The sequence below is a fragment of the Carcharodon carcharias genome, chromosome 5, assembly GCF_017639515.1.
Source record: "Carcharodon carcharias isolate sCarCar2 chromosome 5, sCarCar2.pri, whole genome shotgun sequence".
NCBI lineage: Eukaryota > Metazoa > Chordata > Chondrichthyes > Lamniformes > Lamnidae > Carcharodon > Carcharodon carcharias.
Window position 1 is genome coordinate 158,104,577 of NC_054471.1, and position 19,094 is coordinate 158,123,670.

At 41.9% G+C, this 19,094-nt stretch overlaps 1 protein-coding gene across 1 annotated transcript in view; it reads right to left on the bottom strand.

The window, feature by feature from the left end:
* LOC121277772 (zinc finger protein 729-like) overlaps positions 1 to 18,650 on the bottom strand; it is a 113,178-nt gene extending 94,528 nt beyond the window's left edge. Inside the window, exons 1-2 of the mRNA XM_041187408.1 lie at positions 18,402 to 18,650; positions 1,005 to 1,133 (exon numbers count right to left, since the gene is read on the bottom strand). Coding sequence (XP_041043342.1) covers positions 1,005 to 1,133; positions 18,402 to 18,441 — 169 coding nt within the window. The 5' untranslated portion in view covers positions 18,442 to 18,650. The remainder of the gene's footprint in view (positions 1 to 1,004; positions 1,134 to 18,401) is intronic.
* Between the last annotated feature and the right edge of the window lie 444 nt (positions 18,651 to 19,094).

Genomic DNA, 19,094 nt, shown 5'->3' on the forward strand with positions numbered 1-19,094 from the left:
TGAACTGTAATTAGACTTGCTGTCTTCCTTTTTTTTATTCAAGCACTGCATTTTCCACTCTCCAGTCATCCAGCATCCATCCACACAATTGAGCTTCAAACCATGATCAGCTGGGAACTCTGTGCAGACTCAAAATCAAACTACTTGTGCTCTGTACTATATGCCCATATCAACCATATCTAAATGAAAAGCAGACTGATTTAATGTGTTTCAGTTATTATACCTAATCTGAGCTTAATCAGAGCAGCCCTGGGCAAATCAAGATAGTGTCATGTTGTTGGGTAGGCAGCATCCGGAGATAAAGAAACAACCAATTTTTCCATCAACACTCGGATTTTATTTGAGGATCACCTAAAAAGGAGTTTCAATTGTCTTCAATCCTCTGCCTAGACACAAAAACAGAGCCTCCTTCATTCAGAATGATAGGATAGTTGAGTTTCACCACTAACAGTGCATCTATATAAATGATCAACAGAAGCAATGTTTACAAAGAGGTGAGTATAACTGCCAGTTCTTCCCTGCCCTCGAGATATGGGTCCCACCCTACTTGCATTAACTTTCCAATGAACATAATACAATATACAATGACGAAAATAAACTGAAGGAGATTGTATTTTTTGCATAGCATTGTTAATTCGGCTGACTATTTTGTAGCTTTTATATAAAGGGGGAAGGGGAGAGACGCAGCTTTAGTTTTCTGCAATGCAAGCTATTTTTATATTAACTCCAGCATTGTCATTACTACCCTCTGATCACCACCATTTTTCATTTTGTTTCTAGCAGTGATTAAGTACAATATAGATTTAGCTAATCCAGAGAAAATCAAAAAGTGAATAACAGCAATGTGCAAGGGACAAATTGCCCTAGGTGTTATTCATCTAAACATCTGGTCCAAAGAAGATAAGTGCTCCCTTCTGTTACTTTGATTCATGGACATCAAGTCCCAGAGAGGTATGACTCTCACAATCACATTTTGGGAACACACAAAAAAATGTTTTTCAAACCTTTTGAATCTTTTTCAAAGCCCATGATCTTCTCAGAATCTTCGAACTCCAGTTCTTGCCCCAGCATCAGGTCACTCTCCAGGACGAGTCCTTCAGGCCCATTCTCTTCACAGCCATCCTCTGACTCAACTGCAGAATTAAAAGAGCTCACTGTTCAGTCAGCACCATCATGGGAGTATTCTATCACTTACTTTATTACCCAAGTATCTGTTTTGAAGTATAGAACTTCTAGTTAAGTTGAAGGCATTCTCTGGGGAACAGCAATGGTGATAGAAATTAAGAATGAGGGTCATGTATTTAAGTCCTAGGATAAAGTCAATCTCATAGGTATGAGGGGGCAAGTTGGCTAAGGGAGATTAGGAAATTAGGCATTTTTTTTAATATTCTTTCATGGGGTGTGTGTTGCAGGCAAGGTCATTATCTGTTGCCCATCCCCAAATGCCCTTGAGATGGTGTTGATGAGTAACCTTTCTTGAACTGCTGCAGACCATGTGGTACAGGTGCACCCACATCGGTTAGAAGGGAGTTCCAGGATTTTGACCAGCAGCAAGGGAACAACAATATAGTTTCAAGTCTAGATGGTGTGCGACTTGAGGGGTGAACTAACAGGTGGTAATGTTTCCAAGCTTCTGCTGCCCCTGTCCTTCTAGGTGGTAGAGGTCATAGGTTTTCAAGGTGCTGTTGAAGGCAGCTTTGCAAGTTGCTACAGTGCAGCTTGGAAGATGGTACACACTGCTGCCTTGGTGCAGGGGTGGAGGGAATGAATGTTTAATGTGGTAAACAGGCTACTGATCAAATAGGCTTCTTTGTCCTAGATGATGTCGAGTGTTGTTGGAGCCGTAGTCATCCAGACAACTGAAGAGTATTTCATCACATTCCTGACTTGTGCCTTGTAGATGGTGGACAGGCTTTAGCGAGTCAGATGGTGAGTCACTCACTCTAAAATTCCTAGCTTCTGACCTGCTTTTGTAGCCACAGTATTAATATGGTTAATCCAGTTAAGTTTCTGGTCAATGGTAACTCCCAGGATATTAATGGTGGAGGATACAGTGATGGCAATGCCAATGAATGTCAAGGGCATCCTTGTACACAAAACATTAACATACAGTACAACAACTTGTATTTATATAGTGCCTTTAATGTAATGGAATATCTCAAGGCATTTCACAGAAGTACTATTATGCATATTTTAGTACCAAGAAGATGACCAAAAGCTTGATCAAAGAGGTAGGTTTTAAGGACTGTCTTAAAGGAGGAAAGATAAGTAGAGAGGTGGAGAGATATAGGGAGGAAGTTCAAGAGCTTAGTGTCTTGGCAGCTGAAAGCACTAACACTAATGGTAAAGGACTTAAAATTGGGGTGCTAGAGACACCAGAATTAGATGAGCACAGAAATCAGAGGGCTGTGGGCTAGAGGAGAATACAGAGATAGGGAGGGATGAAGCCATGGAGGGATTTGTAATCAAGGATGAGAATTTATAATTGGGAACCAATGTAAGTTAGTGCACACAGCAGTGATAGCTGAATCGGGCTTAATGCATATTAGGATACAGGCAGCCTAGCTTTGGGTGACCTCAAATTTACAGAAGGTAGAATATGGGAGGCCAGCTGGAAGTACATTTGAATGGTCAAGTCTAGAGATAACAAAGACTTGAATGAGGGTTTCAGCAGTAGATGAGCTGAGGCAGGGCAGAGTCTGGCAATGTTACAGAAGTGCAAATAGGCAGTGTTAGAGACAACGTGGATATGGGGTCAAAAGCTCATCAGAGGAGGATTGATGAGGGTAGTGCAGAGGATGTCTATATGGATTTTATTAAGGCATTTGACAAGGTCCCATGTGGCAGACTGGTCAGAAAAGTAAACGCGTGGGAAGGTGGCAAGTTGGATCCCAAAATTGGCTCAGTAAAAGGAAACAAAGGGTAATGGATGATGGATGTTCTTATGAATAGGAAACTATTTCCAGTATATTTGGAAAGGGCAAACAAAGCTAGGGAATACACAATAAATGGGAGGATATTAAGAGGGGTAGAGGAAGTGAGAGACCTTGGTGTGCATGCCCACAGGTTCTTGCAGTACAGCTGGATAAGGTAGTAAAGAAAGCATATGGAATGCTTCCCTTTGTTGGACGAGGTATTGAATATAAAAGCAGGGACGTAATGCTGGAACTGTATAAAAACGCTGGTTATGCCACAACAGGAGTTGCATGTAGAGTGCTGGTCACATTACAGAAGAACGTAATTTACAAGAATGTTGCCAGGGCTTGAAAATTGCAGCTATGAGGAAAGATTGGATAGGCTGGGGTTGTTTTCCTTGGAACTGAGGACACTGACGGATGATCCAATTGAGGTGTACAAGATTCTGAGGGGCCTATGTAGAGTAGACAGGGATGCCATGTTTGCCCTTAGTGGAGAGGTCTATTACCAAGGGGCACAAGTTTAAGGTGATTGGTAGAAGGATTAGAGGGGACATGAAGAAAAACTGCTCCCACCAGAGGGTGGTGGGTGTTTGGAATTCACTGCCTGGTGGTGGAGGCAGAAACCCTCAGTTGTTTTAAAAGTTACCTGGATCTGCACCTGAAGTGCTATGACCTGCAAGACTACAGACCAGGTGCTGGAAGGCAGAATTAGAATGGGCAGCTAGTTTTTCGCTTTTTCTTTTTCGGCCAGTGCAGTTATACAATGGGCCGAATGGCCTCTTTCTGTGCTGTAAATTTTCTGTGGTTCTATGGGTCAAATACAATGTCAAGGTTGTGAAAGGTCTGGTTCATCCTTGAACAGTTGCCAGTTAAATGGATGGAGTCAGTGGCTCGGAAAGAGAGTTTGTCGCAGAGACAGAGGACAAAGGCTTCCAAATATTTAAATCAGAGAAAATTTCTGCTCATCCATACTTGATGCTGGACAGGCAATTTAGAAACAGTGGAAGGGTCGAGAGAGAGCAATGTGATAAGGTACAGCTGGGTGTTGTCACTGAACATACGGACAGCGATGCTGTGATCTGAATGATGTTGCTGAACAGCATCATGTAGACAGGAAATAGAGGGGACCAAGGATAGATTCTTGGGTGACAGAGATAATGTTGGACAAATGGGAAGAGAAAACATTGTAGGCGACTCCCAGGCCATGATTAGATAGATAAGAATGGACCCAGCTGTGTACAGTCCCACCCAGCTGGATGACGAAGAAGTGTTGGAGGATGGTATGGTCAACCATGTCGAAGGGTGCAGACAGGTTAAGAAGAATGAGGGATAATTTACCTTGCCTTTTGTGACTAACCGTCATCTGTGACTTTTATAAGAGCCATTTTGGTACTGTGGCAAACACGGAAACCCAATTGGAGGAGGGATTCAAATATCTAGTTCTGAGGAAGATGGGCAGAGCTGCATGAGGTGACAACATTTTCAAAAGACATTGGAGGAAAGGAAGATTGGAGATGGGGCAGTAGTTTGTAAGGTCAGAGGGTGCCAAGGGTTAGTTTTTTTTTGATGAAAGGGGTGATGACAGCAGATCTGAAGATCTGATCAGCAGATCAGATTAATTTTTGGTATGTGCGCACCACTGGCAGGGCCAACATTTATTGCTCTTCAATAATTATCATTGAGAAGGTGGTGAACCGCTACCGTCCATATGGGGCTGATACACCCACTGTGCTGATTGGAAGGAAGTTCCAGGATTTTTACCCAGAGATAGCAAAGGAGCATTGACATGGTTCCAAGTCAAGATCATATGTGTCTTGGAGGTGAACTTGCAAGTGGTGGTGTTCCTATACACCTGCTGCCCTCGTGGTAGGTGGTGCTGTTGATAGAGCCTTCATGAGTTGCTACAATGCATCTTGGATACAGTCCACACTTCTTCTATCGTGGTAGAGTGAGTGAATGTTTATGGAAGTGGGTGGCGTGCCAATCAAATAGGCTGCTTTGTCCTGAGTGGCATTAAGTGGGAGTGCTTTCCATCACACTCCTGACTTGTGCCCTGTAGTTGTTGGACTAGCTTTGGGGAGTCAGGAGGCGAGTTATCACCTCAGAATTCCCATTCTCTGACCTGCTCTGGTAGCCAAAGTTTTATACGTCTGGTCCAGTTCAGTTTCTGGCAATTGGTCTGAGAAATTTCGAATAGTACTGAAACAACGAACATCCTCCACTTCTGATCTTATGATAGAGACAAGGTCATTGATGAAGCAGCTCAAGAAGGTTGGGCCTAGGACACAACCTGAGGAACTCCTGCAGCAATGCCCCAGGACTGAGATGATTAGCCTCGAACAACCACAACCGTCTTACTTTGTGCGAGGTCCGATTCCAACTAGTGAAGAACTCTTCCCCCGTTTCCAATCAACTTCAATTTTGCGAAGGTTCTTTGATGCCACACTCAAATGTGGCCTTGGTGTCAGATCACCTCTTGAATTCAGTTCTTTTGTTCATGTTTGGACCTTGGCTGTAATGAGCTCTGGTGTAGAGTGACCCTGATGGAACCCAAGCTGAGCACTGGTAAGCAAGCTATTGATGATTAAGCTTCATAGCACTGTCCACAACACTTTCCATCACTTTGTGGATAATTGAGAGTAGACTGATTGGGGGAGGGGAAGGGAGTGGGGTGTTGTAATTGGCAGAATTGGATTTGTGTGGCCAGGACATATCAGAGCAATTTTCTACATTCTCGGATAGACGCCAATGCTGTAACTGTACAGGAATAACTTGGCTACGAGTGCAGCTAATTCTGAAGCATAATTCTTCAGTGCTACAGCCAGGATGTTGCCAGTGCCCATAACTTTTGCTGTACTCTGTGCCTTCAGTTGTTTCTTCATATGTAGAGTGAATCAGATTGCCTTAAAACTGATATCTGTGGTGTTAAGGGCCTTAGGAGGAGGCCAAGATAGATCATCCACTCGGTACTTCTGGCTAAAAACAGTTTCAAATATTTCAGCCTTGTCTTTTGCACTGTCGTGCTAAACTCCGTCTGAAGAAAACTATTAATATCAATTAGTATGGAAGCCAGGAAGGGATGTTGGGTGGTCAGCAGTTTAGTGGGAATAGGGTCAAGGGAGCAGGAGGTGGTATAGCCAGCAATTAGAAAGGCAAATGACATGTTGGCCTTTATTGCAAGGGACCTGAAGTACAATAGTATACAAGTTTTGCTACAAATGTGCAAGACTTTGATGATTTCACATCTGGAAGGCTATGCCGAGTTTTAGTCTCTGTACCTGAGGAAGGGTCACCAGATTGTTTTCTGGGACGAGAGGGGTGTCCTATGATGAGGCCTTTAGTAGACTGGGCCTGTGCTCTCTGGAATTTACAAGAATGATAGGTGATCTCACTGAAACATACAAGACTCTGAGAGGGCTCGACCAGGTAGGTGCAAAGGGCCTGTTTCCCCTAGCTGGAGTCCAGACCTAAGCAGCATTGTCTCAGAATAAGGGATTGCCATTTAGGATTAAGATGAGGAGAATTTTCTTCATACGAAGGGTTGTGAATCTTTGGAATTCTCTAACAGCTGTCGATGTTCAGTCCTTGAGAACATTCAACGTTTTGGTCTTTAAAGGAATCAAAGGGTATGGGTATCAGGCAAGAAGGTGGAATTGAGAATGTGAATCATCCATGATCTTATTGACTGGCACTGAAGGCTCAAGGGGGTCATACGGCCCACATCTGATCCTTTTTTTTTGTTATGTTCATAATGCTCAGCATATGTAAAAGCCGGCTTCATGCCTTCAGAAATCATCAGGGGTATATAAATTAAAAGAAGGGAGCCAAGGATAGGACCCCTAGATAAACCAGGAATGATCATGCACACATACAAGGAAAATCTATTTGTGACACTGGTGAAGTGGAACCAGGAAATCACAGAGCTACAAAGCTGGATGGTACAAGACTGAGGAGAGATTGCATCATCAGAAGCTGGGACGCTGAGGTGGAAAGAAGCAAACTGAAAGGGGAGGAATGAAAATAGAGCAGAGGCTATGGAAAGAGAGAAGATGGGTGCCCGAAAGGTGAATGGACGTGTGCGTGTTTAGAGAAGGCAGAAGCCTCCTCAAGGGATGGACAATAAAAGCTACCCAGCCAGCAAAGCCCACATCCCGTAAATGAATGAAAAAAAGATAGCAGGGTAGTAACTTTGGCTTTAAACAGGAAAAAATTAATGAGCCCCTTGGATGTCTGAGGTTAGACTGGAAGAAGGATTTTGCTTGTATGGTAAACTGAAACTCTGCACTGAATTGATGAAAAGATCAAGGCAAGGGGAGTTCAGGGAAGTGGATTCTGGAGTAAAGTGTTATAGAAGGGAAGCATATCAATACTGTTATATATGCGAGACTTTACAAGTCAGTTATGTTTTAAGCTGTCTATAAAGCAGAGAAAGAGACGTTTTGCATTAGCCAAGTAGGATGCCGAGGGGAATGGATTTTCTGTGGGAAGAAACAGGGCTTGGAGAGTTAAGGACCAAGGAGACATCAGAGTGGACCTTACAACTGAAAGTCAGTTCATGGATACTCAAAAGGCTAAATAAAGCAGCTTTCAAAGGACATTGGAAGATTCACCCTGGTGTGGAAGGGAGAAGGGAGTCTGCTGACAAGTTGGGAAGAGTGAGAGACTTAAATATAAGACAACATAGATCTTAACAGTGTGGCATAACATTCAAAAGGGTCATAACTAATTAGCACAATCAAAATACTTTAAGAGGAATATACATCTTCTGTAGCTTGGTGCAATATTTGCTCATTAATATTTGCTTTATCAAGTTTATGTTAATTTGTTACACAAGTTTTAAAAGTGAAATCATCTTGTGGGTTCTTTCCATCAGTTGCTGGGAAATTCTTAACTTCTAAAAAAAAGATAACAGTCTCCATGGGGGATCATAACAATAGCATTGTAATAGCTTACTTCTGATCTTTGAGGCTATCAAGTTTTAGATAACTTTTCAGGCACTATATGCCAACATTCTAAAATTCTGATTGCAAATAGAACTTCTTTATTCATTCATGAGATGTGGGTGTCGCTGGCTAGGCCAGCATTTATTGCCCATCCCCAGTTGCCCTGGAGAAGGTGGTGGTGAGCTGCCTTCTTGAACCGCTGCAGTCCTCTGTGGTGTAGGTACACTCACAGTACTGTTAGGGAGGGAGTTCCAGGATTTTGACCCAGTGACAGTGAAGGAATGGCAATATATTTCCAAGTCAGGGTGGTGAGTGGCCTGGAGGGGAAGTTCCAGGTAGTGGTGTTCCCATCTATCTGCTGCCCTTGTCCTTCTAGATGGTAGTGGTCATGGGTTTGGAAGGTGCTGTTTAAGGAGCCTTGGTGAGCTCCTGCAGTGCATCTTGTAGATTATACATGCTGTTGTCACTGTGCGTCGATGGTGGAGGGTGTGCACGTTTGTGGACGGTGTGCCAATCAAGCAGGCTGCTTTGTCCTGGATGGTGTCGGGCTTAGGGTGTTATTGTAGCTGCACTCATCCAGGCAAGTGGAGCGTATTCCATAACACTCCTGGCCTTTGTCTTTTAAGTGGTGGACAGGTTTGGGAAGTCGGGAGTTGGGTCACTTGCTGCAGGATTCCTAGCCTCTGACCTGCTCTTGTAGCCACATTATTTGTATGGCTAGTCCAGTTCAGTTTCTGGTCAATGGTAACTGCCTGGATGTTGATAGTGGAGGATTCTGTGATGGTAATGCCATTGAATGTCAAGGGGCAATGGTTAGATCCTCTCTTGTTGGAGATGGTCATTACCTAACACTTGTGTAGTGCAAATGTTACTTGCCACTTGTCAGCCAAAGCCTGGATATTGTCCAGGTCTTACTGCATTCTTACATGGACTGCTTCAGCATCTGAGGAGTCACGAATGGTGCTGAACATTGTGCAATCATTAGCGAACATCCCCACTTCTGACCTTATGATGGAAGGAAGGTCTTGATGAAGCAGCTGAAGATGGTTGGGCCAAGAACACCACCCTGAGGAATTCCTGCAGTGATATCCTGGAACTGAGATAATTGACCTCCAACAACCACAACCATCTTCCTTTGTGCTAGGTATGACTCCAACCAGCGGAGAGTTTTCTCCGATTCCCATTGACTCCAGTTTTGCTAGGGCTCCTTGATGCCACGCATGGCCTAATGCTGTCTTGATGTCAAGGGCAATCATCCTCACCTCACCTCGGGAATTCAGCTGTTTTGTCTATGTTTGAACCAAGGCTGTAATGAGGTCAGGAGCTGAGTGTAACAAATAAAGTGTAAAAGAATAGAGCAGCTGTAATTTTAAAAGACCACGAGATAAATTCATGTTTAAATCACCAACATCTACACTGTCACTGTGATCCAGAAAGAACTTCCTCAATGTCCAATTACTTTTCTATGTTTATATTTTCAAGCATGTACCAGCATCCAAGAACCAGTGTTTCATCTAATAAACTTTCCATTTCTCACCTCTAGCCTTCAACTTCTCCCGACATCTATTTTATTGCTATTAACATGATAATTTCTCTGTGCCTTCCTCTCATGCTTCTCAATTCTTTCTTCCTGTATCCTCACTGCTTTGAAAACTAATTTCCTACTCAACTCATTCTTTTCTGGTGCCTCATTGTGGTATTCCTTATATCCTTCAGTATTGGACTTCCATCAAACCTCAGGCTTTTAACACCAAATCTTGGTGTTATCAAAATGTCAATATTTTAAAAATTCTGATTCCAAGCAGAACTTATTGATTTATTTCTCCCCATTCAACCTTTATGTCCTTCACTATTGTGCCTTCACTTAAGGCATCTTACTTAAAGACAAGCCTGTGACCTAAACCACCAAGTATTTCTGCCCCCAAAATACAAATATAGCCTAGAAACATGCTATAATTATAGTTTTATACAAAAACATACTGTCTTTTTTTCTGTGATTTACCCTTTCTTCCAAAATGACATTTTAGTCAATAATCTATTTTACACTCAGTAGGGTTTCCTTTAGAAACAGGGTACAGCAAAGTTGTTCCTTTTTATACTTATGCAAATAGGTTGTTAGTCAGTGGTCACTTTCATGGAACATGATTCACAGCTTAAACACCTGGGTTTTCCTACTCCAAGTCTTAGCTTTAATATGTAATGAACTCCTGAATATGAAAGCTTAATTAAACAGGGAGTATGTCACCGGGGAACACAAGGAACAGTGTGCCGAAACGCCTGCCAACAGCATCTTCTTTCGAAAAGAATGGAAAATGCTAAAATTCCAAGCCCTTCCTACATTTCAAGGCCACAGTTCTGCTACAACCAGTGGAATTTCTTTGGTGGCCTGCAGCTGGTCAAGGTTGAAGTGTAAATTCAATTCCCTTGTTTCATTCCACTCCCTCAAGCTTACAGAAGAAATTTCAGACTTGTGTTTTCTTGGACATTTTTCCACTATTTATGCTCTCAGGAGATGGTCATTTCAGGAGAAGTCCATGGGAATGTACCCTTTTTTTTTGGAAGCAGCAGATTCAAAAGGCTGAATGGTCTTTCAGCTTTCTTCTGTTGCTTGTCCTCTAATTCTTCCAATTATGAGCAGAAGGGAGATTAATCCCACTGTGACAATTAATATTGTCACAGTGGAATTTGCCTACACCAGGTGCATTTTAATCTTAAACATTCAAATATTTCTATCATTCAAATCATTTTTTAACTCTGAAAATCACAAAGTACATGATCTCTAAACAGATGTACAGCACAGAAGCAGGCCACTGAACTCATTACAAGTGCACCAGCTTTTTGCTAGAGTAATCCAAACTTAATCTCACTAAGACAACGTTCCCCCACTTTTCAGATATGAGAATTACAAGAAACAACGAGACAACACTCAAAAAGCCCAAATTAAACACTAATATTTTCATTCTGTTTGATAGGAATACCAGTTAACCATGCCATACAGCCATTAGTCACAAATACATTAGGAGTGATACATACGATCATCCAGTAAGCGGTCACCTCCAGTTGATGGTATTCTTCAGCAATTGACCAAATCGCATGGCTATAGCATTGAATCAATTATTTTTACTCTTTTCTTTCCAAGGTGGGCAAGATGTTTCATTGACAGCTGCATACTGCCCGATCAAAACCCAACTTAGGCTGCAGTTGTCCAATGGGACGTCTAATCCTTTGTTCAAACTATGGTATTTAGAGTCCACCTTGACTTTGTACTGGTGTTTTTCTTGCATCTTTCTCTGCTTCAATTAATTATCTACTTTTCCCTTGAAATTTCTCGAGCTCTGTTCCTCATTCATTCCTTGTGGAAAAGCATTTCATGCTTCAAAAACCCTTTGTGCTTAAAAAATTTATCTGAGCCCCTCTCCTCACTCAGTAACTGAGAGTTGATCCCCTTCTCAGTAAGCAGCATTAAAATAGTTCTTATTTTGGGAGTAAAACTGTACTTTTGACTCCATTGTAAGAGTGGGGAATCAGCTGAGATATGAATGTACCGGGACGATAGTCAAATTTTATCCTGTTTTATGATTGAAGTGCCAATGTGTTCATCTTACATTCAGTTATCCCCCCCCCAATATATCTGATAAGTCACCACAATAATGCTCAGACTGGAAAGATGATTATTAGCAGGATAAGCCCAATTTCCTTTTCTGGGTTTTTGAATTAACAATTGTGTAATATGGATGATGCATATTCGTGTGGAGACTGAAAGAGTTACACAGAAGACAAGTTTGCTGCCAAAATTCTAAGTTGAAGGAAGTTGAACACAATCAAGAGTATATGAAAGAAGAAATAACTTGTTGGCCAGGAATGGGTGGGACAAAAGAAACCTGAATTAACAGTTGTCAAAGTAATAGTGTACTTCCAAGAATCTAAACACTAAAAGCCAAGCAGAATGGTAATTAGTTATCGATGACTAGATTTAAATACTGTCAGTTGATAGTAGATGGGGCTCATATTTATGATGAGAACAAAAGCAATCATGTGATAATGCCTCTTCTGTGTCACAGTCATATTCAAGATAGCAGTTTGACAGAGTGAATAATATTGCCCTCACGGTTAGAAAAGATGATCACAAAGCAAGTATAGATGATGAAAGACATGCTGTCCACATTCAGGAAAATGTATAGCCCTCACTCTAGCAATGCAATTAGCCATCACTTTAATGGTTTACTTCCAATTATCCTAATCATCTCATGTGTGATCACTCTTTGTATCAACAATTTCCAGAGATTTAACCTAAGTTTGCCTTCCATCAGTTTGCACTTGTATAATCTTTTCCAGTGATTTAACTTGAAGCAGTGCTCCAGATTTACCATTTCTAGATCACTTTCTATCTTGTCCATCTGTCTGAGATCCTCCCAGAATCATTTTATTTGAAGATTTAACCATTCAAGTCCTTGCAATCTTTCCTCATTCCTAATCCTCCTGGTTCCATCTCTGCATTGCCTATAAGACTTGAATATCTGAATCACCAAAACGGATGCAATATTTAAGTTATACTGTGACCAGAGTATGTAGTTTTAGCATCTGCTAATACTAAATATAGCTGAGCACTCTACTCACCCTGTTGAGGGTTACTGTGTAGTTTAAGTGCTGAATCTGGATCTCTTTTCACTTCACTATTAGCCAGTTGAATTGGTTGAATTGGTTTATGCAACTAAAAGGGAGTGGCAATCAAGCAAGATAAGGAAGCCAAGCATCAAAAAAACAGATATACAATATACTCAGGTGTTTATGTCATCCACTTTTTCTTCTATTGCCCAATAGAGTGCAAAAATCTGTCTTTCTCAGTCACATATATATAATAGGGTGTACAAGATTATGAGGGGCCTGGATAGGATGGATAGGGGGCAGCTGTTCCCCTTAGTTGAAGGGTCATTCACGAGCGGACATAAGTTCAAGGTGAGGGGCAGGGGGTGATGAGGAAAAACTTTTTTTACCCAGAGGGTGGTCACGGTTTGGAATGCGCTGTCTGGGAGGGTGGTGGAGGTGGATGAGCACTTGGCATGTCATAACATTCAAGGCTATGGACCAAGTGCTGGTAAATGGGATTAGGTAGGTCAGTCAGGTGTTTCTCATGTGTTGGTGCAGACTCGATGGGCTGAAGGGCCTCTTCTGTTACTCTGTGATTCTGAACTGCAGATTATATAGACCCAATTTACTCAGCCTACCATAGAACAATCTCATCCCAGGGACCAATCTAGCGAACCTTCACTATACTGCCTCCATTGCTCATGTATCCTTCCTTAAATGTGGAGACCAAAAATGCACACACTGCTCCACTGATTGTCACAAAGCTCCATACAACTGTAACAAAGACTTACTTATTTTTGTAAGTGAATCCCCTTGCAATGAAGGCCAACTTGGAGCTGGAGGAGATTAGAGAGAGGAGGGGTGAGGCCATGGAAGGATTTGAAAAGGTGAGAATTTAAAAAAAAATTAAGATGTCGCTTGACCAGGAACCAGTCAGTCAGAAAGCACAGGGGCAATAAGTGAATGGGACTTGGTACAAATTAAGACACAAATAGGGTTTTTGATGACCTCTAATCTAGAGGGTAGAATGTGGGACAGCAGCCAGGAATGCGAAGCACTGTACTCAGTATTTCTGACTACCCTGGCATCACTCTTCTAATGAAGACCCCATACTAACTTTTCTTCAGCCAATTTCATAGTTATTGCCTAATCTTACTATTAGTACCCAGTACTTTATGTTTATGTAGCAATCTAATTAAGGATGTCATGAAATATTAATACCTACACTAGATTTATTCAAGAAACAAAAATTGGCAATTTCCAATTCCATAATAGTTAACATGGTTAGTATACATTAGCACTGTGTATGAATGCATCATGAAGTTATTTCTATATAAATATTTATACTCGGATACCCTTATTGTTCACACCACACATGACTGGAACTCCCTCCTTAACAGCACTGTGGATGTACCTACACCAGGTGGGCTGCAGTAGTTCCAGAAGGCAGCTCACCACCTCCGTCTCGAAGTCAATTAGGGATCAGAAACAAATGCTGGCCATGTGGGAGCCCACATCACATGAACAAATCAAGAAAAGAAAAAGGCTAAAGACAAAATCTATCATGTCAGAGTGGCGGATAGGTTGGGGAGGAAAAACTACTTGGAAAATAAAACATTACTTAAGAATATAAATTCAAATCAAGAATCCAATTACCAATTCACTGATACCAACACCCCATACTGAGGTCTGCTGAAATACTTTTGCAGCACCCTCAATGTTCTTTCTGCCTTGCTCACCTGAAGGCACCGGTCCCATGGACAGCATTTTACTGTGCTAAGGGGCATTATTCGCAGCACCCCAGCTGATGCAGTCAGCATTGGCAGGCCATTGATCCACAAAGGACATCACAGCCAAAGCCAATTGTGGCCTCACTCAAAGTCTGCATGGCTGTACTTCCAGAGGAGTCACTGGGCAGACATCAGGACTGCAAACCCCAGGCAATTTGCCCTACCCTATGCTACCCTCGGCTGTGATGGCTTGTAGTGTCTGACTGCTCACTCAGTGAAAACTGCAGATTAAAACTGGAATCTTCCTGATCACAAAATAGTATTTACCTTTGAGTCAAGTGGGAAGCCAGCTTCCTATCTTTAAAAGATTAGAAATACAACAAAATGCTAAGTTCATGTCTAAAAATTGCTCCAACAGTCCACATCTACACAATCACTAAAAGCTAGTGCACCAGTAGAAGATCAAAAAAGATAATGCAATTTTCATCTTTAGATCAAGGAGGTACAAATTAAGTGCACAAGTGATGCTTCAGTTGTACAGAGACTTGGTTAGATGCCCTACTGGAGTACTATGTTCAGTACTCTGGCCACCATACCTGATGAAACATATCAACTTTGGAAATATTACAGCACAGATTCACCAGAATGATGCCAGTAATTAAAGGGTTACATTTGGGCAGGCTTGCCTTTAATTCCCTTGAGTTTAGAAAGTTGAGGGGTAATGTAATAGGAATATCGGAGCAGGAGCAGGCCATTTGGCATGCCCCTTATTCTGAGACTATGTCCCCTGGTTCTAAACTCACCAGCCAGGGGAAACATCCTTTCTCAATTAGGTCTTTGAAATGATAAACATAAGAAATCGGAGTAGGCTACACAACCCCTCTAGCCTGTTCCACCATTCAATAAGGTCATAGCTGATCTGATCATGGCCTTAACTCCATTTCCAGTGTATGCCCTCTGGAACCCTCGACTCCCTTAAATATATTTACAGATTTTAGATCTACAGGGCTGAGCTACAATGATCTAGCCTCTGGTGCTCTCTGGGGAAGAGAATTCTAGAGATTCATGACCTCCAGAAGAAACTCCTCCTCATCATCTTAAATGGGGAGATCCTTTATTTTGAAACTGTGTCCCCCAAGTTCCAAATTCTTGTCAGCATCTACCCCGACAAGCCTCTTAAGTTTCAACAAGATCACCTCTCACTCTTTTAAACTCCAATGAGTATGGACCCAATCTGATCAACCTTTCCTTATAAGGCAATCTCTTCATCCCAGAAGTCAACATAGGTGAACCTTCTCTGAATTGCTTCTAACACGTGTATCCCTCTTTAAATAAGGAGACCAAAACTCTACGCAGTACCCCAAGCATTGTCTCATTATTGCCCAGTATAGTTGTAGCAAGGCTTTCCTACTTTTACACTCTATCTCCCTTGCAATAAAGGCAAACATTCAATTTGCCTTCCTAACTACTTGCTGTACTTGCATGCTGACTTCTGTAATTCGTGTACGAGGACAGCCAGATCCCACTGTACTGCAGCATGCTGCAGTTTCTCTCCATTTAAATATTTTGCTTGCCTATTCTTCCCACCAAAGTGGATAAACTTGCTTTTCCCCACATTATACTCCATCTGCCAAATTTCTGCCTACTCATTTATCCTATCCACACCCCTTGGCAAACTGCATCCGCCTCACAATTTGCTTTCCTACCCATCTTTGTATCATCAGCAAATTAAGCTACAATACACTCTGTCCATTCATCCAAGTTATATAGATTGTAAATAACTGAGCCCCCAGCATGAATCCCTGTGGCACTTCACTAGTCAGTGTGTAAACCTGAAAATGACCCATTTACCCAGACACACTGTTTCCTATTTAGCAAATCCTCTATCCATGTTAATGTATCACTCTCAACACCATGAGCTGTTATCTTGTGCAATAACATTTAATGTGGCAACTTATGGAATGCCTTTTGGTAATCCAAATACAACTACCACTGGTACTCCTTTATCCACCCTGCTTGTTATATCCTCAAAGAACTCAAATAAATTTATCACATATGATTTCCTTTTCATTAAAACCATGTTGACTCTGCTTGATTGTATCATGATTTTCTACATGTCCTGCTATTACTTCCTTCATAATGGAATCCAGTATTTTCCAATGACAGATAAGGCTTGTAGGGATTTTTGAGTAACTATTTCCTCTAGGGAGGGTATCCAGAAAAAGTGTGCATAATCTTAAAATTAAGATCTCGGCCATCTAGGAATGAAATCAGAAAGCACTTTTTCACGCAAAGGGTAGTGGAAATCTGGAACTCTCCTTCTAAAGGTTGTAGATTGTTAATAGTTAAGGATATCGCGAGAAAGAGCAAAGGCAGGTAAATGCAGTTAAGGTACAGATTAACCATGATCTAAAGACTTGAGGCTGAATAACCTAGGTATCCTATCTGGTTAAGTTCCTATCCTCAACATCTCCATCTCCAAGAGTCCAGCTATTTGGCCATACTACATGGCCAATCACAAAGAAGACCCTGTATCTTAACACAGAGTTATCTGTGGCTAAGTTGACAGCAGAAGGTTCTGGGTTGAGTCTCACTCCAGGACATGTGCACAACCATGTAACCAGTGCAGGACTGAGTGAGTGTAGCGCACAGAGGTGCCATTTATCAACTGAGATCCTCTCAGATTAATGTAAAAGATCCCTTGGCAATATTCAACGAAGAGCAGGGAAGTTCTACCCAGTGTCCTGACCAATATTTATCCCTCAATCAACATCACAAATTAGTTGCTGCATTTCCAACATTATTGCAGTGACTACACTTCAAGAGTGTTTCATTGACTGTAAAAGCGCTTTGAGACATCTGGTGTTGTGAAAGGTGCTATAAAAGTACCAGTCTTTCTTTTTCAGGGAAAATATGCACTATTTATTGAGCCAAGCTGCTACTTGCTGCAAAGATCAAAGCCACTAATTCCATTCTCATCCCTGGCCACTCACCGGAAGCAAAGCAGACACTATGACCTTGGAATACAAACAGAAAATGCTGGAAATACTCAGCAGGTCACGCAGCACCTGTGGAGAGAGGAACACAGTTAATGTTTCACATCATCCTTGAAACATTAACTCTGTTTCTCTCTCCACAGATGCTGCCTGACATGTTGGGTATTTCCAGCATTTTCTGTTTTTATTTCAGATTTCCAGCATATGCAGTATTCTGCTTTTCAAGTGCAAACTTAGAATCCTGTTTGGCCCAAAGCTAAGCTTCAAACCCTACATTCTATGCATCACCTAGATCACTTACTCTGATGTCTGTTGTGTCTCCCATCTCAACTCTACTGTTGTTGAAACCATTACCCAGGGTTTGGTGAACCTGACTCAATTTTTCCAATTTTCTGGTCTCAACTCCCTTAGGGGCTCTAAATATTTTCAAAGCTCAAATGCCCACACCTTGCTCTGGACTAAATGTTTAATCTATTACTCCCATCACACTGGGCCCCTTGGCCCTCAAAGCAATGAACTGAAAATCCCATGTTCTCTCCTTCAATCCCACAATGGCCTTGTCCCACCCTGTCCCTGCAACCATTAAATCTTCTTCTGCACCCTTAAAATCTGGTGTTTCCCACTTTGCTTCCTCTCTTCTCCCTCCACCACCACTACCCCAAAACACTGGCTGTACAACCATAAATCAAACTCACCACACTGAAATTGCCTCCCTAAATCCTTACTTTTACTTACAGTCTATCTTTCTGATTGTGCGTTTAGAGATTCTAAGTCTTGCATTCTGACTCCTGACCCATTCCTCTGACTTTCTTTTGTCTGCCATATAGAAGGTATTATAGAAATTAAAGATACTGTTGATAATGTACACCACTATCACGTGTCACTGGACTACTTAAACCAACCCGACTTTAACCCCATCACCTCAGTTTCCAAGTCAAAGCCATTACAGGCCTCCATTAGTACATTACTTACAGACAGTGATACATAAAAGAAATGCTGCAGATTCAAGTCAGACATGGTCTAAAAACTATATTCAAAAGTGGGAAGGATTTCCTCCTAATCTCCAGCAAGAACAAGTGAATAAACCTTAGTTAAGACTTTTGTTTTTCTGTTTATCAGAACCATTTTAACTTTAGATCAAGTCAGAATTCAGTTTACCAGGAGCTGAAGTAGCCCCACTCCTACTTCGCTTTTCCTCATTTACACAGACTGCAAATGACTACTTACTTTTCACAGGTTGAGGATTGGACTGCTTTCTTCTGGGCATTTTTCACTTCAGCTTAAGTTTGCGTTGAAACGTGTTGAGTTAAAAAGCAACATCCAGACACATCCAATATTTATCAACCAAAAAAAAAGTTGAGCTTAAATCTCAATTACTTCCTGTTTTAAACTAACAGCCATTAATGAAACACCAGTCCCTAGGAGAGCGAGTCCAGGAAGGAAACCCACCACTTCCTCTCTCCCTTGCTCTCCCTCTCTCATGACCTCACTACGCACACACGCTACCGGCGATGATCTCAGCGCGCACGGCCGAGGCATGTTCTCTAAAATCATCTGCAGGACCCCTCCGCCCCAATAGACCTATGGGTATTGTAGTCTTCCGACCTAGGCTGTCGGCTGGAATGGTAAACTCCAGCCGGCACCGCCGGGCCTTGAGAACGGAAACATCGAGTCGTTTCTGTAACGTACAAAAAATATTTTCTTTAATATCTTCCTCCGGCGGTGAACTCGAGCTGTCGTCGCCAGCCCCAACGACTGCAATGACCAGAACGCATTGCGGCATGCCGCCCCGCGCACCTGAGAATCTAATTACCATTTAAAAAAAATAACGAATACAAAAACACATAATTAATAATCCAACTCCACTTCCAAAAAGTTGGGGATTTTTTTTAAACACCCCGACCCCGGGTTGGCGAACCG